The 22,941-nt window shown below is 44.9% G+C and overlaps 1 protein-coding gene across 2 annotated transcripts; it reads right to left on the bottom strand.

Annotated features, from left to right (window-relative positions):
- Positions 1-389: 389 nt before the first annotated feature.
- LOC114874340 (cell adhesion molecule 2-like) lies at positions 390-21,109 on the bottom strand. Of its 2 annotated transcripts, none has more exons than XM_029183531.2 (5): positions 19,971-21,109; positions 10,006-10,211; positions 6,617-6,845; positions 5,582-5,881; positions 390-3,723 (listed from the first exon to the last, which is right to left on the bottom strand). In XM_029183531.2, the coding sequence occupies exons 1-5, from the start codon at positions 20,029-20,031 to the stop codon at positions 3,620-3,622; spliced, it is 900 nt and encodes a 299-aa protein (XP_029039364.1). In that variant the 5' UTR covers positions 20,032-21,109; the 3' UTR covers positions 390-3,619. The 2 variants fall into 2 exon arrangements, with proteins under 2 accessions (XP_029039364.1, XP_029039373.1); XM_029183540.2 differs by having other exon boundaries at positions 390-3,720.
- Between the last annotated feature and the right edge of the window lie 1,832 nt (positions 21,110-22,941).

Raw genomic sequence — 22,941 nt, 5'->3', positions numbered from 1 at the left:
CAGCAGGAATCCCGGTGAACGCGTATCGAGGCAACGGTAATGCAGCGTGAAAAGGTGTCACCGGTGTCAGCCGAGGTTCTTTGATCCTCGTTAGTTACTTATCAACGGCAAAGAGGGATAAAGGTTTCATAGACGGCTCGGAATAAGTCCGAATGAAAGTAGCTTTAGAGCAAGGACGACCTGGAAAAAAGCCTACCGTTTCTGTCATCCGGGATACCCCTCGTTTTTCGCGGGATGACCTCAAAGATAGAAACGCGACAAAAGGAGTAGAATCCATGGATCCGTGAAAGCACGGGGCGGGGGGGAACAGAGATAGAAGATGCTTGTTGACTGTCGCTGTAACTCGGCTCGCATGAAAAGATCCCCAGAGACTTATCTTTCAACCCCTGTTCTTTCAACGTTTTTATTTATTAAACATCGTAATGTTGTAGTATGTACAATAATATACCTATCTAGTCTAAACGATATCGCTGCGATTACAGATTCTTTCGTGGTTTTATTCTCCCTCTCATTTATCATCTTTCTTGCATCAGCATCGTCGATTAAGAGCTACAGGCTTGCCGAGTCTACGACGCCCCGTTTTCGAACGTGTTTCTCATCTTTTTTATTTTTCTTTTCTCAGCTTTTCATCGCAATCGCGTCCTCGAACGGCCGTCTCGGTGAACGGCGACACTTATTGTTTAGTTTCGCTTAGTTAGCTAGTCTGTGCGGTGATACGTCGCGATAACGCGTGCATCGAGTCGGAAAAAAGTCGATAGAGAGATTCTAAAGAGAGAGAGAGGCTTTCCGCCGGTTCGATCGTTGGAATTTTTCGCGCGGTTTTTCTCCACGATTCGTCGACATCACTTTTCCTTTCGGCCGGGGGTAAAAGGCCGCGAACACGGTAACAAAGTGGCCACACCGAGGGCAAAGCGATTTGTGCACGGTCAGGGAAACGAGATCGAAGCTTGCGAGCAGGGAGGACAACTCTCGAATCGAATTGCATCGACGGCAGCTGAATTCGATTCGCGACCGATTTGTTCAACTGGAACGAACGAAATCCAGAGTCTGTTTCGATGCACCGCTCTTCTTTCTTTCCTCCCTTTTCCTCGTTTCCCCTTTCACCGAGTATACCGCCTGTTTCCTAGCTGGAAAATATCGTAAAGTGTGGTACACTCTTGTACAGGATCTTTACGTTACCGGTGCAATTACCAAATTGAAAAACCCATTCCGTTCCGGGAAAGAAAATTAATTTTCCTCTTGTAATTATGAAATAGAAGATCGCGATTGAATATTACTAAATTTTCCTTTATTTTCAGATAAGCGGAGCTGCTAATCGAGGAATAACCGTATGGAATTTTCCGGGACAGCCTTAGGGGTGAGTGAAAAGCGAAAAGTGTATCTACCCTGTGAACAAGTCGAGGAAACGCGATTTTCTATGAAATAGCCGCGAGCGTTATTATCGATCAGCTGGATAAACGAGTTTCCAACAAAATAACGTATCCCCGGCCGAGTTTCCCGCGGACGTAATTCGCGACGCGAGATCGAATCTACGGTCAGTCGGTTAATGGACCGCGTCCTATCCGTTACACGTACTTTCCGTCGAAAGGGGAAGAGAAATTCGGAAACTTTTCTCAACCCGTTCTCCCGTTGCTCTCGAGGTTCACGCAATTATTCTCCGTAGTTTACGCGGCCGAAGTCACGTTTCGTGTATCGATTCGAGCCTTCCGCTTCCATCTGGAAAAACTTTCGGTCTGTCGAATGTTCCGGCTGGAAATCGCTTTTCTCTCTTTAGCTCTCCCCTTCGTCTTTGCCGACGGGTCGCGCAAGTCCGAGGAAAGAATCGCCAGCATGGTGGTAAATAGGAACACAAGAGTGAAGGGAAATTCGATTGGTGTGTACCGCGGGGAAAGGGATACTTTTTTCCACGCCCGATACTTTCCTGCTCTACCTGCGAGGATATCACATCGATACAGACACACACACACACACACACACACACACACACACAAATAGAAAGTGAAAATTGTCGTGTTCTCGCGTCGCGACCGAAGTGGATCCAACTCGGTGGTGCAACCCTTGTCTATCTTTACGATCCTTCGCGATTTACGTGTCGGCTCTCGTTCTACAGATTTTCTCACCGTTGTGTCACGTACACGCAGGGAAGCGTTTGAAAGGAAGGAAAAATATACAAAGTAGTAAAAAGGTTTCTGGACTCGCGAGGGAAATTCGTTTGAAAGCTGACGCTGTTTGGTTCGCGGACCACCGATTCGGAAAGAACGACAAAGATTCGAAAGGGAAGTTCGATTACCTGGAAGTCGGGGCAAGATCATCGCTTAACTTTGTCGAGTTTTGTACCGCGACGCTGGATTTCCTTTTTATTTTTTATTCCAAAAAAATGAATGAATATCCAGGCATTCGAAGTTTATGATATTCGCGATAGTTATAAATTCAGCTGCTCTCGATCAAAGCGATCGCTGTTGAAAAGAATAACACCGGGTCAACGTGTCTCCAGCTCGTCGGATGACGATTAATCTTCCTCGTAGTCGTAGCAAAAAGTCTGCCGGGAAATGAAGGGAAGAACGGGAAGGAAAGGAAAAAAATGAAGTTCCTTTGACGAAACTCGAAGCGATGATCCAGCGTTTAGTATTTTCACCTACCTCCACGAACCCTGTCGACGAAGATTCCCGGTTCATGGTTGGCGCGTCGCTCGTTCGGAGCCACTTCAACCGCGAAACTCGATTTTCCCGCGATAAACGCAATTACTAGATCCGCCAGCACATCGGTTTCACGTGAGAGAGAGAGAGTGTGTGTTTTGCCGCGTGCACGCATTTACGCTCGCGTACTCGGCGTGTAACTATCATCACACCCGGCCACAATTTATAATACAGACGCTATGTACAAGTTTCCTGTTACCCTGGCCGGACGCTAATACCTCGAACGAACGACGAACGGATCAAGGAAGCTGTTCGATTCCTTCTATTTCAATTTTCCAGTTACCCAACTCCTTCGATCACGAATACTCGAAACTCCAAATAAAGGGAAGGAATTTTGCAACATCCTCGAAGGGGGAACCTTCTCCATTGTTAACGGCGAGTGATCGAGAAATCGAGTCACGTTTTATTTCCCTCCGAATAGTGTCCTGCATGTCGGAGGATTCGAACGATCGTCCTCGAATCGGCTCCTTTCATCGTGGATTATCAAGGCATCGCGAAACGAGATCGTGGGAAATTTATATTCCTCCGAAACGCGGATTAATTATGAAAATCTTCCTTTATCGAACCGAAGTCGTTCACGGTATCAGCGTCGACGTTCTCTTAACTAAACGATTTCTCCGTTCGGACACGCGCGTCCGTTAATCCCGACGATCCGAACGCGTTTCCTAGATCAAGATCGCCTCGAGATCGAAGAGTCGTTCGAAATGAAGCTGGCGAGCAGACGACGAACATAGGAATCGAACGTACGAATACGAGAATCGTGGTACTCGATACACGTGAAATTAGCAGAGTCCGTTCACGAACGATTCTATCGATCCTGGTAAACCGGGTTGCGTGAACTCGTCGAAGAACATACCCTGACATACTTGAAAACTCGGCCTAATCGGCGTTGCGGGCCACGTTGTCGACACCCTTTCGTTCGTTTACACCGACGATATGTACAAAATGATGAGGGACACCAATAGACAGCTCGAGGATAAGATGGGTCCCGCAGTTCCGGTCTGCATCGCCTCTGGTCGTTCGCCTGCAACAGAAATAAGAGCAAAGTTCCACGTCTCGTTGTCATTTTTCACGAAAACATAAATTTCCAGAGTGATAATTATTATCGTAAACTTTTGATCGATAGCGTTGATGTAATCGATGGTAGAACGCTTTGTCGGATCTCCTCTTGGCGACGTATCCTGCCGCACTTCCGATAAATTAATATCGGAAGTTCTGGGATTCCAGGAAGTCAGGCTGCGGTGAGGGATCGAGGATCAAGAGCCCTTGATTGCATCCGGTCGATGACGTACGGCTCTGTTCAAGAATCCCAATATGTGTTATCATACGCGCTTTATTTATCCGCTGTCTGATGTTGTTCCTTTGATGATAACGCTTTCGTAACTATCGTGGTTAGCGTTCGAAATGCTGCGGAAATTTCTTGCTCGCGAAATTCATCGGTGATCCGATTAATAATTAAGAAGGGAACGCAAAGTGGAGTTGAAATTTTCAGAGCAAACCATTAAAAGAATTACCGTCGAAGCGTGATGGGGAATGAAAGGATTAATGAAAACGCTACATTTTTCTCCTCGGTTCAAGCGAATCTGTGCGTTGCTGAAGTTTTCGATGCATCACTGTGCCACGGTTCCCTGGGTTTAAAGAAGCGAGCTGCTTCCAACCGGGGAAAATAAGTTTTTTCGCGAAAGACGGAGCATTTCAGAGGGAAAGTTGCCGGGATTGTTTGCGTTGCGAGCGGAAAATATATCCGCTCGTATAAAGAGTTGCCTAAATCGTTCGTTCCGGTTGTAGAATCGCATCAAGAGTAGTTTTAATCAAAACGCGAGACGTTTGTTTAACGAGAACACCTCGAGACGGAGGCAGTAAGGATTTTCCAGCATAATCGTGGATGATCTTTCACCTTCTCCTTTGTTTACCGCCAGTTTTCCAGACGTTTAGCTTATTTCATCTACTGAAGTAACGTGAAATTATAATATGCATAAAGGAAGCACTTGGGCACTGAAAAATTTAATAAATATTTTGTTTCTTTTTAACGCTTTCCCAAGCCGCGAGGAATGTTTCGAAAGGCTAAATGTTCTCGTTAAGCATTGGCCAAGTGTTTTATGCGACGAACCGAGATGCAATTTCCGCGCGATTTCGAGCCGATCCGCGCAACTTTCTAAGAACCTCTCGATCCACGGAATTCGCGTAATTTACATAGACAGAAAATTCGTCGCCGTCGCTCGACGACCTCTATTTCTCAACAAGAAACATCAGCTCAAGTTTCGAAATTGCTACGGCGAAGTTTCGCATCTCTCGGGGAAGAATTTTGATTTAAAACGTGACCCGGCTGTAAAAAAAAATGATACGCGTACAAAACGTGTTCGAGATATGGATGATATTCGCGGGTAAAGCGGTTCTGAAAAGCACCGACTAACGTAACAACGGGAACGTAATGAAAGTCGTGGAAAATCTTGTTTAAAATTGCATTAACGAAACTATTTCCCCGGGGATGTGGGAGAAGGCTTCCTCGTATCGGTGAACACCAGGGCAAACATTCAGCTACCGTTGAAACTCGTTTTCTCTTGGTGTGCTCGCGAGAGACCGTCGCTGAATAAACATGCAAAACTTGGCGACCGCGTAATTGCCAAGTTCCGCGATAGGCCGATTGCAGAGGCCTGCGAAAATCTGGGAGAGGACAGCTGCGCGCGATAACGACGGAAATTTTCCCATCTGCCATGCCGGTTGAAACCAGCCGCGTTGGTTTAAACTCGCATTCGCGGGAAAATTAACGGGTTAAGAAAACACAGCTTCACCGCGACGCGTACTTTGAAAACGCGTTCTCCACTTTTCCATTCGACTCGTCGTTCGAGCTGAAAATTACACGATCTAATCTTATAAACACTCACCATTCAGAACGTGAACTTTGATGGACGCGGTATTGGCGTTGCTGGGTTTGCAGCTATACTCCCCGGAGTCCGAGGGTTGCGCCGTCTGAATAAGGAGCCAAGAGGTGGTGACGTCGCCGCCCTTTTCAGTTATCACCGAGATGCCACCCCTGGGACTGTCGTAGCTCAACACTTGCTTGTTGTAGTACCAAAAGATGTAGGCTGGTGGTTCCGAGCTGAAGTGTATCACACACGTCAGGTTTATCGTGCTTCCAGCGCCCACGTACAGATCTGGACCACCCAGTATCGTTGCTGTCGGTACTGCGACAAAGAACCACTCCTATTTTTCTCTCTTCCTTCGATCGTTTCGTGAAAACCCTCTCTACGATCCCTAGTCTCGTTGAAATTACCGCGAAACCCGTTCCCGTGCAAGATACTCGAAGAAAGTACTTTACCGATCCGCGTTGAATTAACGAGTCGAAGCTTGTTAACGGTGGCCAAGGTCATTCTAATTGAAATAACGAGGTCGACGTCGCGCTCTGTAGAATTAGGATTTACTCAATGGCTCGTCGATAGCTCGTTCAATACATTCGGATCATTATTTTATGAATCGTGCTGAGAGCCAGCACTCGGAATTCTAGATTCATTTTTTTTTTTGTGATTTATCCAATTACAGTGAAGATTCGATGTAAGCGAAGAATTTATTCTCATCATTGGAGGGGTACAACACCAAAAAATTAGTGTAATACGATTTGAGATCGAACATATCGATAAGATATACTAATAATTCAAGGATTAAATTTTGTTATTTTTCTTACGGAGCTTTTATCAAAATATTTGTAACATTTTTCTGATTAAAATGATACAAAACACGGTGTAGTTTGGACTACGCTTACTGGCTTAATTGACGATAATTTTTTCACTTGCTATCCTTTTCTATGTTCGAGGCTGTCGGCAAAGTTTTAACAATGCAGGAAATGTAGCCCGAGCGTTTCTCTTACATCGACTCTTTACTGTAACGACCCGTAATAATGTAGTCGGTGAATAAAAACTTACCAACGACGTTTAAACGAAATTGGTGCGACTTGACGGGAATAGTGGAGATCTGACACTCGTACAGTCCCTGGTCTCTCTCTTGCGCCCACTTTATGCAAAGAGTCCATTCAGACCACTCGCTATTTTGGCCTGTATTTTTTTTGTGAAGCGCTTGGAATCGCTGATCGCTCGTGTAGGTGTACGACCCTGCCGTTAAAATGTGAATGTCTCTGTTCCTGACCCAGGATACCTTTGCAAACGGAATTTCAAAGAGGAGTCAATGATGGTTATCGAGGCAGATCGTTCGGAGTGCTTTGAATAGCTACCACCGATCGTTAAAGTGAATTCGATGATGACGTGAACGTTCGTTTGAAAAATTATTTTCCATTTTTCAGGTAACGAGTAGAAAAATTTCTGTTTCATTTTCACCGACGACGATTCATCCCTGTTTACCGCGTAGTTTAACGAAAAATTAAAACGCTTTAACGGAAGCATAGATCACTTTAAGAGGTACACGTTGTACGAACCGGGTGGCTAAATATTGCAAGCGATAAAACGAAGCCCCGAGGCGGGAAGTTCGGGAAATCTTTGAAAATTCTTGGAAATTCTCGTGCCAGGCGTACACGAACGTCGGCTCGGGAATCAATATTTCACATTCGTCTGTTCGTTCTGTTGCGTTAAATATTTGAAGACTCGAAGGCGCGAGAACTGCAACTCGAGTAGATAGGGTCGACGTCAGATCCGACGAACAGTATCCGCCGCCGCGTGTAATACATAATTTGTTTCGACGAAGGAGACATTTAAACTTCGGCTAGGCTGAAGTTCGACGTCTTCGGGGACGACGGTAATTTCATCAGCGGTGTATGCGCTCTCACGGCGGACCTGCCTCTTACCGGGAACGAGAAAGTAATCTCGTAAACTCTGCGGAAGTCTGGCTCGACGGAACAGCTTCCGCCGTTGCGATTTCATCCCGATACGAAAAAAGAGACCGCAGCAACGTTGCATTTCCACTGTTTCCGCGTTTACGGTCAGCCAAAAATCACCGATCCGTGAATGAACCGGCGAAACTTTCAACTCTGCTCGAAAACTTCCCAGCTCGTATCGAATGAAACACGAAATCGCTGATATTTCCACGGGTTTTATTTTTTCTTTTTTTTTTTTTTTCAAATCGAAAACCTACCGGGGGAGAGAAATATTTTTGGCTCGTTCGCGCTTTAAAGTTCAAGGATGCTTCGACGAGTATCGGAGTTTTACATTAACCTGGAGCATCTTTGACCTCGCCCGAGTAGCCGGCCCCTCTTGTTACAACTTCATCGCTCCCTAGAAAGCTGATGTCTGCAAGAAAACTTGAGTCGTAAAGCGAGCCTGAAAGCGCAGACGTAAACAATGAATTTTCCCGGTTCGTCGACCTACGATCATTTTTACAAACTCGGGCATATCAAGACAGAATATAGAGAAATTTTCAGGATAAAACGCTTTATTCGGAGTAACTCGGTACGTTTCCCGACGGAAACTGCATCATCGAGAGCGAAAAACTTAATAAACCGTTGCTGAATGATGACACGCGATACGCGTACCATTTCTTTATGGAACCTCGTGAAAAGCTTATGAATCCTCTCGGTCTCGCCGATATACCCTCGGTAATTCATCCGTCGACGTAAACCGGAAAAGGCAGCTGTCTCCTGGAACAGCTTCGAAGGCTAGTGTACGAGTTTCCCACCACTTAACGTATTTACTCGAAGAAGTTTACGTGTCTGAGCGTCTGGCGAGCTGCTGTCGTTACTGCACGAGAACAGAAGCAGTTTAACGCTTGCAAACTTACCCATCAAGATCGGACGAGATGTTATGGGTCTCGAAGGAAAGCGAAACTACAGGGAACACGTCCAAAATGATGAATACCGACCATTAAGCGAACCTACAAGTATCCCGGGTTATCGTTCGTTAAATAAACTCGTAAATTCTCTCGGTCCGTGCTACATTTTTCGATTACCATCTTCGTTTAAAGATAAAACGAGCAGACTAATTGATAAAGGCTTGGGAAAGATGATCGATCCGATAACGTGAAATTCGTAGATTTCGAGGATTTTCAGATAAAACGAAAAGGGGGGCAAATGTGTCGAGATAACATGCAAAGTGGCGGGAATCACATATCGAGGAAATCCGTGTGACCCAGTAATTCGGACGTCGAGCGAATGGAATTCCATGGCTGACGCGTAGGAACGAATGAAATTAAGGTACCTCGACCCTCTGCCGGACTGTATAATGAATTCGCTTAATACGGTTTACACACTCCCAAATAGCGAAATTGAACGGCCCTGTTTCCACTGTACGAACCTCCTATCTACCCGTCACGATCTCTCGTTCGTTTTATCGGGATCCCTCCCCCGCGTGTCGCCTTCTCCTTTCTTCCGGTGTAATCCTATTTGCACTTTGGCTACTAATCGAGCCGGAGTTTGTCCACGGGCTTTTCGCTCGAATATTTTACAACGTAGGAACACGACTAATCGAAAGAAAGCTTGTACACATAATCTGGGGTTAACTTTGTCCAGAGATTTTCCTGGGTAAGGGTTTCCGGGGAGATAATATTTGTTCCATTCTGTAATTACAAACGTTCCGGTTGTATTAAAGCGGTCGGATAGGTTTGCACATCGAGAATCAACCTACGTGTCCCGCAGCGATAAGATAAAACGATGCCAGGGAAGAAACTATTCTTGGATAAACCTGGCTCTCGATAGAAATTACACGAGAGAGATTGAAAAATGGCGAAGGGCGAGGATCAAACGGATCAGACTGGTCGTTGAATCTTTGTAACCGAATTGCCAATCGACGAACAGGTCGGACGGAAAGGTAATTGTATAGCTTTAGGATAGTAATGTCGATGGAACTTGATGACAAAGTCATAATTCAAGTAGCCTTGCGCAACCCTGGGCATTACTTTTCGATCGAGCAGTACCTGTAACGTCGCGACCTGCGGTAAAATTGAGTTTCCAGTTGCCTTGAAGGTCGATTAACGTCCAATCGAGCCGGAGCAACTCGATTATTTCCTGTAAATCGCTTTTCCTAAGGTCTTTACCAAGGGGTGCCTGGATTTCCCGTCTCGCTCCAGTCAGGAACGGTGCGCGCGGTTCTTTGTCGTAATTACCTTGCCAGGCCACAAATTTGTCGAAACCCCCGATGGAATAACGTTGATAGCAAGAGGGGAAAGCATTTTTCTGATACATTAACCTGTCGCGTGCAATTTTTCCGCGTTATTCCTGGACCGGTTGGAAAAGCATCTCTCGAATGGAAATAAACGTTCGATGGTGATTGGAAATTGCGAGAAACGGTCGGTCGGAGAATGGTGGAAATTTTCCTCGTTGCTAGATCGGATAATGGGCTCGAGCGATTGGGAAATCATAAGAGAGCCTTACGGTTTTGTCGCCCACGTTGCGGACTCGGCACGTCAGATAAGCGGTCTTTCCAATCAGGGCTGTCACGTTGGTGTTTTGCGAATAGTCGAACGTCGGCTCGGCCTTCGCTTTCACGCTCGAAGGGTCCACCAGCAATTGGTTTCGCGGTCTGCTTTGGCCGACGTGTCGATCCATGTCTATCGTACGATCTCCTAAACTGAGTGTATCTGCAACAGAAAGGTAAAATCCACCGATCAAACGGATTGCCAGCAAAGTGAAAGCTCCTTTGTTGAACGACGTTGATCTGGATGGGTGTTACGGCTTGCAGATCTGTCGGAGGAAGGCAAGCCGTGAATCCATCATTTTTGAAAGGAACAGGACAAGTGGCAGGAATCGCTTTTATTACGGTCTTTAGACAGCTTTCAGGGAACCAACAGACCTGTCATTCGATTCTATATACACACAAGGGTAGATCGTCATTTTTCAGTGATATTTTATTAAGCTTTGAAAATTAAAGCGAAAGCATTTTCCACTGTAAAGTTTCAACGACGGCTACGTTGGAAATAGAACGCGTCGAAAAATAATTTCCACCCTTGATGCGTTCGACGGAATGGTCGTCGCGTAGCGGGAATAATTGATTTTAAGTGGTCACGGGTACGCATTTATTTCTGTTATATTACGTTTATCGGTACCGACGGACTAAATTGCTCCGCTATTGCGCCATTGTCGAAAATCAGATTCAACATTCGAATCGAGCATTAAATTCGCCTGGTCCTTCGTGCTAGCGAGCACGATGTTTATGAAAACTCCGATAGCGTTGCTTCAATTTCCCCTCCATTGGCCCCGAACTCTGTTAGAGTCGTAACTAATATAATTACAGGCGTCGAATATTAATGTTCATTTATTTCGTTATTTGCATGGTAATCGTTATTACAACCGTGCTCTATATTGAATAGCGAATACGACGCTTTGGATAAATAATCCTTGGACGGCGGACCATGGAGAGAGCCCCAATTTCAATATCTAAATTTTACACGGTTCCTCCGAAAATTGTTCTTCCAACATATAAAACCTTTTCATTAAAAAATTATACATTTAACTTTAATTCAATTTAATTTTCTTGGTTGGGTCACGATTGACTCAGGCTCCTCTGTTCAAGCTTGAAATATACCTATATTTATTAACGAAATACTTTAGGTTAAAAGCTACAGGCTGCTCAGTGCATAAAATTTTACGTTCTCCTAAAGTAGATGGAAATCGTGGGAATATAAGGAAATAGGAAAGAACTGTTGGCCGTATCTAAGCCAAATAAATTGTCGAAGCGAACGGGCGGGTAAGAATAGGGGAGAAGCAGTTTAAATAGGAAAGCTCATACAAAGTGGCTATGGTTCACTTCTCGGCGAACTATAATAGCCACGGGATGTAGGTATAGCCAGAAGGAGATTGGACGAAATTAGATTAGATCAGAGCTCATTACACTTTGGCTTAAGAGTGAATTAGGTAGAGAATGGGCTGTCGGAGTGGCGGCGGAGAAAAGGTACCCCTAGCCGGAGGGCTTGCATCGTCCTCCGTTGTTTTTCTCGTAATCCATCAACGGCAGGGAGGGAAAAAAACGTTGAAAAAAAAAAGCACCGGGTACGATACAGTCGTCTAGTCGCTCGAAACGCGTATGCAGTTGCGTGCGTTATTAATATACATGAATAGAAGCATGACCCACCCTCGACTTGTTCTTTCGACTATGCTAATTTTCCGACTCCCGCGATACCTAAGCGAGTGACTTTTTCAATCGCTAAAGTAAACCACACTGGCAACTGCATAAAAATCATACCTTTCGTAGCTACGAATTAATTAATTAATTTGCACGAGGGTTAATCGTTTGTCGTTGCTTTCCAATACAAAGTTTGCAAACACTGCTCATCGAGCATCGTTGGAGAATGGTCGTAAATACGGTGGAAGGTATTACCAAGTACAAGAATTTTGCCCCGTTAATTGCACTTTGTCTCCGTTCTTGCCGGCGTTGCTGTTATTTAAGCCCGGCGAGCGATCAGGGGAATAGCAATATAATAAATCCGTCTGGTGCGTAGTAGGGGGCACGTTTCTAGATATTTTATGCGCTTTACCACGCGCTCGCTTTAATTAATTCTGTAGCAACAACTAAGCTCCGAGAGCTTATAACGAGCTTTTCCCTGCACTCTGGGGACTCCTCTTTGGCTTTCCTAGAAATCTCACCCCCTTGGCCCCTCCTCTTTCCCTCCACTTTATACTATATCCTGTTTTCGCGCATCGACCTACCAGATGTGTGTCAGCAACGCGTTATACACCTCTCTGTACGTTGTTTCCTGGTTTTATCCGGTGCTCGTTAGATCCGCCGTTTAATTGAACCGTCTCGATTCCTTAATTAAGAAGGACGTGAAAACTTGCTGACTCGTAACCGAAGGAACGAGCTTCCTCGCTTTTCTTTTCCTCTTTTTTTTTCTCTTTCGGAAATGAATCGAGCGATCAGTATTCATAGAACAGCATGGACCGGTTGGATTTCGCTGCAGGGGTTTTTAGGTCGCGGTAAAGAACGTGGATTTCCTTCGAGCCGCGTATAATTTACTCGAAATGCCTCGATTTATCTCGATGGACGCGCGGTAAATAGACTTTATTCTAAAAGCTCATCAATATTTATAGACACGCGATGGCTGTACAGCGTTATGGCCTATCGAACTGTGTCAGCCAGGGATGTCGAGCTATAAGGTAAACAAACATATTTCCGTTTTATGGAGAAGAATTTTATTTGACGCGAAAATATAATCGATACACGCGTGTTTCACGAGCAGAAGAACCTTCTTGAGGAACAAGCTTTCAGCAGGATGCTTCGTTGAATTATTATCGATCGAACGCTCGGTGATCCGGAGTAATTGTTCCGAACGCTTTAGCGACTGTTTATCTCGCCTTAGGATAGAGTTTAACGGCGAGGAAAGGGAGAAAATATTGGATACCAGTGAAATTACATTGGAAATTCGAAACAGCATATCTGAAACGTTAGATTACAGAAACGGGCGTCGACTACCGCAGTGGAAACGAACGCGTGTCGTCAGACCCGCTTGAAACTTTACAACTGTCGTTAAATATTCAACGTGTAATCAATATCGGTAACAATAAGAATCAATTCGGAGTACCATCGTGAAAATAACTTGCCACGATATTTTATCGAAACGGGGAAAATTTACGTTTCCAACGGCTCTCGAGGAAACTTTACCGGGGTGATAAGCATAATTGCCAAGATGATCGAGCGCGCGGTCAGGATCGTCTATCATCGGTAAATCGTGCCTAATGAAAAATAATGACGGATCTCGTTGGGAAGTTTCAGAGAAAATAAAATTACTCCCAACGGCGGCAGTGATGAAATGCAATGACAATTTTCAATGACTTATGGCCGACTGGCGGCGCGACAAATTGCCACCCATTCATTTTCAGCCAGGTGAGAAAAAGCCGTATTCGTCGGGTCTGTCCTTCTGACTTCTGGTAAATTGGAGCGGTCGTTTCACGCGGACGGTAACTCGCGTTATGACAGTAGAGTCCTCGGTTACCGCCACTGGATTCGTTGCAATTGCATCCACCCTGTCTCCTCCCATTAACCAGTACGATATCGTTTTGTTGCGAGCCACGTCGAGTTGGCAGGGAATTTCAGAAATTTCACTCGGGGATTTACCGGTTAGACGGATTCGCGGTGTCGCGATCCCTAGCAGAGCGTGTCAAAGGGCTAAATTACTTTCCTTCGAAATCCCTGATCCTACGACCGTTACCGGTACACCTTTGCCCGAGGGATTTTCACTCGAATCACATTGGCGTTTAGAGATTAAGATATTTAAGGGACTCCCGGCTGCGGTTCCCGGTCCGTTTCTCTCCGCATTTCCCCGCCATTTCCAAGCGGAAAGAGCCAGAGAGAAATCGAGAGGAAGGAACAGAGAGAGGATTTCGGCTTTCGTCGCCGCTGATCTGAATATTTAGATCGCTTTGGGACTCGAAGGCGAACGACCCTTAGCCAACCATGAAAAGATCGTTTTCCACGGAGTTATGATCTTATTTCAGGCTTCTGCGACTTGTACCTTCGTCGCGACTTCCTCGGGACGGGGATAATTAAAATGATGTTTTCACATTTTCCTAAAAGTATCCATCCGCGTTGCCGACCGCGAGCGAATCGAACATTCAAAAGCATTGTTCGCGGCGCAACAATATCGTCAAAGCGCGAGCAATTTTCAGCGAGGGAAAACGTATCGACATGTCGCTCGGTTTCGCGGAAATTTCATCGCAAAAACCTGACGTACGAAACGTATACGCGGCCGGTGCAGTCAATGAACAATCAAATTGATTCGAACACGCTTCGTCGATGAGTTTCAGACTCGAATCAGAGGATGAAAACTACGTTATTGCGAGTACGGGCGAAAAAAAAGGAACAACAGGATTCAGGAAACACATTTTCCTTCGGTAGAGAATGGTGTTCGTTTGTTCGAAATTGAACGTACCGAGGGATAATGGGAAGAGAATTATTCACACACGTTGAAATACTATACTAGGCGTGAAAGCTGGTTAATTAACGAGGCTGTTGCAATTTTCGTTCGCGATTCAGAAAACTTTGAACGCGATCCAAGCACCCCGTGCGGTTTGAATTAATCCTCGCGATAAAGCAGTCGGTAAAGTTACGGTAAGGGGAAAGCCTGGCTAATTAATGAGCGTGTTGCTTTTTTTTTTTCTTCCCGTTACGATTCTCAAAACTTTCAGAGCCACCGGTGCGCGAGTTGCACCCCCTACCCCTCTGCGGTTCGAATTAATCCTCGCGATAAAGCGGTCGACGATGCTAACGGGTAGGCGCGAGGAAAAATGAATACAAGCTGTTCCTTTCAGAGCGGCGTTAATTATCGTGCGCCAGCTCACGTGCGTATTTAGTGTAAATCAGCGAATTAAATGGGCTCGGCTTGAAACCGCGGAGTGCGCCGGCACATCGCATCGGTCTCGCGAGGGGGCGGCTAGAAAAGCTAACCGGGGCTCGATAAATAAGTTCGATAAGAGGGCACCTTATCTTTCTAAATAGGCAATGTAATTTAATCACACGAAGGGTACGGTCGCGTGACCCCGTCACAGATTTGTCTCTCGAGCTTACGTTGCGAAGGTATGCAGGGACTCCCGTCACTTATTTTTTCCTTGTCACCGCAGATTGCGGGAAATAAATAGCTCCCGGTGTGCTATGTACGCGTACGTACGCTGCCGCGACGTGCTATAAACTTTCTGGTACCGCCACTGCGGATGATTTGTGGATGGGAACAAGACGCGAGCAAAACGACGGGAATATTGATATACGCGGCCGCGATAAGTTCCGCTTCCGTGTTGCCAGCTTGTTCGTACGAGGCTCGCGTGGATACGACTTGCAAGTACTTGTACAATCGCTCGAGCTTTTAATGGAATTACCGTTCGCTTGCTTTATTGCATTCTCCTGCGATTCTGTTTCGGACGTGTCTTTCAGCGTCGATGCAGATTTACTCGTCGCGATCTAGTTTTTCGATAAACTGATTCAATTACGAGAGAGCTTTTGATCGTTAGGATCTTCCGGAGAATGGTAATCAAAGGCCTTTTGTACGCGGAACGTTTGCTTAAAAAATTTATTTTCCTCTACGAAATACAGCCTCACCCTGTGCAGAGTTTCGCGTCACTCTGCTTTGCATGGAATATTTAGAATGTTTGTCCGTGTAATCGAGATCCCATTGTGAAGAGAAATTTCACTATACGTTGGAACACTGTTGTTACGAAAACTGTTTATCAACGTTTGTTCGTGATTAAAAATTCATCCTCAAATATGAAGAACATCTCGGGGGAGAAAGAGAGTTGTAAGGCTGGGATGGAGCTTTCCCAAGAGATAATATTAGTTGGAATCGTCGCAACTGGGTCACTTACATCGTTAAAACGGTTACGCGTTCAATAAAAGTTAACGAGCTGGGCTTGTATAGAATGAGGATCTTGATGAATAAAAAATTGGCACGCAATTGCAGATTTTCAGGTACATTCAATCGGGATTTTTGCGAATGAAATTAACAATTCTGTTACGCGAACGACAAAAGGGGAAAATATAACACGTTATGTTTTATTGTTTGATGAGATCGCCGCTCGCAAAAATGAATTTCGCGAAACGAAATCGCACCAACTGAATTATATTCGTACGATAATAAAACAAAAAAACAAAAAAAAAAAGAGTAAATACCCGTAGGAAACGTGAATTAAATTCATCCGTTTTGATACTGAAAGGGTAAAAATATCAACTGGAAAATTTGCATAACAATGACTGGACGCTTTCGTAATTTACTCCGTCGAACAATCACCGTACAATTTTTAACCAGGGTATTTGTTTCCTTGACGTTCTTCAGTTCCGTTGGCCTATTATAACGGCAAATAAACATCCTCCATTAAATGATATTGTTTCACTTTGAAAGAAGAAAAGAAAAGAAAATCACACCGTCTACATCATCGTTCAAGTTTACGCCTAATTATCATAATTTCTAGATTTGGGTCCCCAATGGTACGACGAATCGAATTCTATTAGGCAAACAATTAATGTAGGCAGACGGATAATGGGGGCATAATGGGGAAACTCTGGTAATGAATAACTTAAACTGTGATCGGGTGCAGCCCTGGAGGTACTAACCCGGGGCAAGTGAAAAATTTCCCTTCAAAAAAAAAAATCTCTTTAAACGATAAATCGCCCTATGGCCATTGAAGCAGCCGTCGCTTGTCGGGAGAACCGTCCCGATCTCACGTCTTCGCAATTTATCGGCGTATAAGCTGCACCGTATTGGCCCTATTAGACTCGTTAACGATCTCGGATCAGATTTCATCGCTTCGTTCCTTCGAAACGAGCAGGCATTCCCTTAGCCGTCCCGTACGATCAAAATAAAAAAAAAAAAAAAAAAAAAAGACTCGGAGGAAAATACGAGACGGGGAAGGAAAAGCGTTTCAGGAGAAAAGAAGAGGGACAGAGAGTAGCAGGAGATAAAAGCAATTAATTAAAGCTCGAAGCCTCCCTTCGTTCTTTTTCTTCGACCTCTACCCCGTTCCACCGTCACTCCTTTACTTCCCTTTTTACCCTCTTTTCTTTCTATATCCTGTAAATCCTGCGCTCAAAGGTCGATCCTCTTCCGTCGCGAGAACGAACCGACGACGCGACGTATCACCATTATGGGACAAGTGGGCCACGTCGCGAAATAATGGAACGGTCATGATTTTGTGAGTTTATCGTCACTCGTCACGTGACGCGGAAATGCAGCTCGGATGGTGTCGACGGCAGGGTCGGGGCGTCGGCGGGGGAGGGCGCGGACCTCTGCGTTTAAAGCGGGTCGAGGGTGCTCGCGCTTAGGCTCGTAATTAAAACACGCCGGAACTTAATGTTTCCTACTCTACGAGGACTTTGTAATAACAAGCCTCGCGAAAGTGTACGGAGGAAAGTGTATTTTCCTCGGAACAGCAACCAGCGTATCCGGAGCGTTCGATAATTTCCCCGTATCCGTTCGACTCGTTGTTCTTCACCGCGAGAATAATTGAACGGGGGTTGGTGATCAAAACGACCATTGTTATTCGTTGTCTTCGAGAAGCAGGGTTTTTGTTACGAACCAACCCTGCTTTCAAATGAATTTACGATGACAGCCGATTCGAAACGTTGAACTATATTTTTTTTTTTTTCTTCTTTTGCTGAGACAAGAAAGGACATTCCACGATTACAAGGGAAGCCGCAATCGTTCTCCGCAAAACTCGCAGGACGGAAACGGGATAGCTCAATTTATCATCCAGATAAAGGAATCACAATGGTTCCTCCGGCGAGCGAGTTCGATAACGTGCAGCTAAAGCTACGAAACTCGGCGGCGACGAAGCGAGGCAATAAGATAAGATTTCGAAAAGTTCTTGGGTTTGCTTGAAAAGAAACAGCCAGCAACTGAATCTATCCGATACAAGTGCAACGGCGATACAGTGACACAATTGTTCGGGATGTAGCAACGTTGCAGCGAAGAGAAACGCAACTTTTTTTATTACTCTTCGCCGTTGAAACTTTCTTTTTTTTTGTAATAGAACAATGACCTGAATTTATTTAACGAAACACAACGATCGCGTTCTAATCGCGTTCCATGTTTGCCAATTTCACCGGAGTATTTTGCTTTTTCCCCGAATCTCTCCCTTAATTTTGCAAATGTAGAATTTCCCTCCTTTCATCCGGTTACCGTGGACCGTTCGCAACAATGGATTTTTACAGTTTTTGTTGGGGAAAAAATTTTTCGTTCGCATTGTTTGAAATCAGTTAGCGTGGCGAGGGGAAAAGCAACGATACACGGGGTAGAGATCGGTAGAAATTTTTAAAACAATATCGTCCTCTTAACAATACAATGTTCTTTGCGTTAATTGCTAAACGAGCCGACTATTAATTAGCAAAAAAAATCGGACGAATTTATGTATCTACGAATTTGTAATTAACGAGTAAAACAAAGCCGACGATGAATTAAACCGTGAGCTACGAGTACGTAAACGATCTCATTAAGTGATCGAGTTAATGAAATGAAAAGACGAACGGTGATCCCATAGTAGTCGCGAGCCGTAATAATAAAAGAAGTAGGTCGACTAAAAACGATAATTCTTTAATATTTTTCATAGACTGCAATTTCATTGCATCGCAATGCATTTCTTCTCCTTCGAGAAAATTAGTTTCGCGTTCGTGGCAATGTTGATGCAATTCGTCTGAAAGTTTCTTCGAAAAAACCGAAGGCTATTTCCAACGAACGCAATTTTCTTGTATAAACAGCTTCTAGGTAGGATACGAGGTATTAAGAACTGGGAAAGCAAACTAGCGACTGTTCGGGGAAGCTCTATACATACTCTCGGTGGAGTCGTTGATAACCGACGGTGTGCACCGTTTAATTTCACCTATTTTCAATGCATTAATAGTGAACGTGTTTGCGCAGCGGAAGGAACGATGCTCTTCTCTCTGGCTGCTCGTGGTACAGCGAATCGAGCGAGAAACATCTTCAAACAAATCCCCGTACGAAGATTGTAGCAACCGTAAATAGTAACGAGATGGTTCCATTATTCAGCTATTTTGCACACGGGCAACAAAGAGTTATTTTAGTCTATTTCCTTCGTTTCCAGAACCGAGAGAAAACTATTTCATAAGGGGAAAAAATATGAACCCATTATTTCAACGATAATTATTCATTTTCTGGTAAAATACAATCGCTATAGAGTATCAGGGAGCGCAAAGGCAGGATTTAATCTACCGTAGGAAATTTTGCCAGGGGACAAAGATAGACGGTGGCGTGTACGGCGTTGAACGGAATTGCCAAAGTTGTTCGTCTAGAACGACAATGGCGTAAACGAGGTGTGAACCGAGTGTAGCTAGCCAGGATGCTCCCTAAGAGTAGTAGGCGCGTTTGATTTTCGAGAGGATCGAACCTGTTTCGTGTATATTAGAACGCGAATAACACCACGCGACGTCGCGTCTGGTAATTAGTTTACTAGATCGATATTAACGAAACGAGAAAACAAGTGTTGAAGAGAGAGAAATAGTGTCGCGTTTTATGGCAGAAAGAAAAAGCTTTCCCTGTGATCGTGTGTATCACTCCGAGGCAGAGACCTAGACTGACCCATGAATAATGCATCCTATAAATTCGCGTCGCACGCACGCATGCATGCCGCTGGTAATTCCATTAGTGGCACCAGTTTGCCGCTCGATAGCTACCCGCGTTCTCGATCGAATGACTTCTGTCCGTCCGTATGGATCAAGCAATTTTTTCACCCATAAATAACGTCCATATCGAGGACTGTCGCAAATACCGAAACTTAATATTTATTTTCTCGGGTGTAAAATTGATCGATCGGTAAGAAATTTTCTTTCGTTTCACAAGCACACCGATTCTTTTTCCCCTGTTTCACTTTCGAGGAAAGAACGTTTTTTAAAGAGAACGTGCAATTACCTTCGGTGCACATGAAGAGTATGGCAGCAATGGACAGCCTCGCCTGCCACCTCAAAGCCATGTCCGCAACTGTTTTTTCAACGTCGCGTTCACTTTGATACTGAAGCGATTCACATCCTCTTCGCCGGCTGACAGCGCACCGTCCACTCACTGTCACGTAAAACACAAACGACTCGAGGGAATCTCTATCGCGAACGCGTTCTCATCGTCCCGGTAATGGGGGAACGGTGTCCGACGCTGATACGAACAGCGAGAGGAAAAGATCCGAGGCAGGCTCGACGTTAGTCCGATCCGAAACACCCCCGCGACGCTTCGATCGCGTACGAGGATCGATTATCCTTCGGTCTATTGTCCTTCCGTGGATCTTCCATAGGACGTTCCCTCTTCCAGGGCGTAAACTGGCGGAAAACTCGCGCGCGCACTGCTCGATGGAGACGTTGCTCAAGTTTCAAATATGCCACCTTTCGCACTAGCCGCCACGGGGATGAAGAGGACGCGCATCGGGAACGCTTACGCCGTCAACTTTCCCCGTGAAACCGGGAAACTTTCGATCCTCCGTGTGGATCGTTTCAATTCCTTCAACTCTTTCGTTCCTCGAGCTCAGTCCGATAGCCGAACGCCCGCTATTCGATTGTTCATCGAATATTTAAAGCAGGTTAGAAAGGAATCAACACCAGAAACAATCTCCAAAGCGTCTATGAGTCCGTTTCGCGAAACGCTTCATCCTTATCATCAACGTTTTATCATTTTCAAAACGTAAGCGAGATCGAAAGTTCGATGCACTTCGGTCGATCGAAAGGGTAGGAAGATGCATTCAAAGCCTATCGCATCCCCGCGAACAAAGTTCCAACATCGTTTTCACGTGCGGTCACGTCAAACGTGATTCGTTCCACTGAAACTCGTCGGATTATCCGTCGATACGAACTCCTGGAAACACGATTTACACTGATCACACGGTTCAAGTCTGACGGAACGTAGCGAGAAGGGTGGTCGGCAAGTTTCTTCTCATCGCCGAGCGGGTTTAACTCGGTCAAACGGGGGGAGGATTTATCATTTTTTTTTTTAATAAAAATCACGGCTATGTGTACGCGACATCGTAGAGAGGAGGACGCGTCGACACGCACCACGTCTTGATTCGGTGGTAGATTTACCCTGACTGGGGAGATTGTCGGCCGTGGGAGCATGCGCGCTTCCGATCCACCTCCTGTGATGGTGGAAACGCGCAGAGGGTCCACGAACAGGGTCCGCGCACACGTAAAGTCCTCTCGATACACCAGCATCTTCGTACACACGTACATATCCCTGTAGGCGTGTGTGCGCGTGTATGTCAGCAAGCAAGCTCACCTATATTCTCGCAGCCGGGTGTGTAGGTGTAGTCGTAAGGGTAGCCCTTGTCGGTCACGACGTACGGCACTGTGTGTCACGGGCAGAAAGTGTGGCAGGGCGTGCAACGAGTACGGAATCGAGGTACGAAACCAACGATACTTCTATTTTTCAGAGGGGTGCCATTAACGATAGACCGGTAATCACGTCGTATCACTTCGATTATAAGGGTTCTTATTGAAGCAGATGGTCTGTTTAAGGGGAAGTTCTGGTATATTTTTTTAAAATTTATTATATAATCCAATATTTTAATATTAAATGAAAAATGTCATATCGTCTAGCGTCGATAATTTGTTTCGTTTGCTGATAGGATTGTTGAGCATTTGTCGCGCGAAATCGCTACAAGATTGACGCGCGTTAAAAATATATCATGGAAAGGTCGCGCGTAAAAGCTGAACTGTCAACGATGCTGTACATTTGATTCGAAATGATTTTTATTATACTCATTCGGAAGAAATATTAATGGGAACGCTGACGAGATATTTTTCTACGTTATTCAAAACGCTATCAGCATCGGCGTGCTTTCGATGCGGCTCGGGGAACAAGGATTAATATCCGAACCGCGTTGAGGGATGTTCGAGTAAAATGCAAGGGATTATTATGGGCGACAGGTTGAAAAATCAGCTGGTGATCTTAATTTTCCGCGCGTCACGTGCGATCAGATACCGTTAGACGCGATTATGGGATCGTCGAACGGTAGGACGGTGGAGGGAAAATATGTAAAGAGGGTGTAATATTTTGACGACACAAGGGTGAAACAAATGACGTTACAGGTGCTCGTATTACCGGGGCCAAGCCTCAAGCTTAACAACTATACGGGAAAGTTTGATGAAATCTACTTTATAACCCTCGCTTTGTGAAATATTTGCAGGAAAATTTCGCTCGCGCGGGACACTGATGTAATAACTTCTGCTTTTCGCGCGATGAATACACGTTCCACGTTTCGTGCACGCTTGCACGCGCCACCGACGAGAATTATGAGCTAACGTTGGTATAATTCATTCGGACGGATAGCGAAATTCGAATTCGTTCCACCCTTCTTCCGTGAAAAATATATTCACCGATATTGATACCGAATGAGGGCCAAGTACGCTTGGTAAACCATCGATTAAACGAATTAATTGTACTGCGAAGAATTAGCTACTTGTTCTTCGATTAAATTCCAATGGTATTCGAGACGATTTCAACAATGGAACTCCTCTTTACCATGATTTCGTGTAACTATTGTACACATACCTGGCAAATTAACCGACTTAACCGAGATTATGTTCTCTATCCCGTGTACGTATCGGCCAGTAGGTCGAACTCAGCCGGGCTTTCAATTTCGGTATCGTTTACGCGCACGAATTGCCTGTCGCAACGTTATCGGTAAACTGTTTATGAACTTATGACACGTCGAAGTATGGAAAATATATGCAAACCGTGCGTTACACGCAAACGAAACGGTGTAAACGTTTAGAACGTGCAAAACGTGCGAATTGAGAAAAGTGAAATGATATTTTCGGCTGACATGCATTAATGCATTTCTATGCATTTTTATGCAATCAGGCGAACTTTATCGAAAGATATATTTTTTCTCATTTACGAT

This window comes from Osmia bicornis, chromosome 7 (genome assembly GCF_907164935.1).
Source record: "Osmia bicornis bicornis chromosome 7, iOsmBic2.1, whole genome shotgun sequence".
Classification (NCBI taxonomy): Eukaryota; Metazoa; Arthropoda; class Insecta; order Hymenoptera; family Megachilidae; genus Osmia; species Osmia bicornis.
This window is presented reverse-complemented; position numbering and strand designations above follow the sequence as displayed.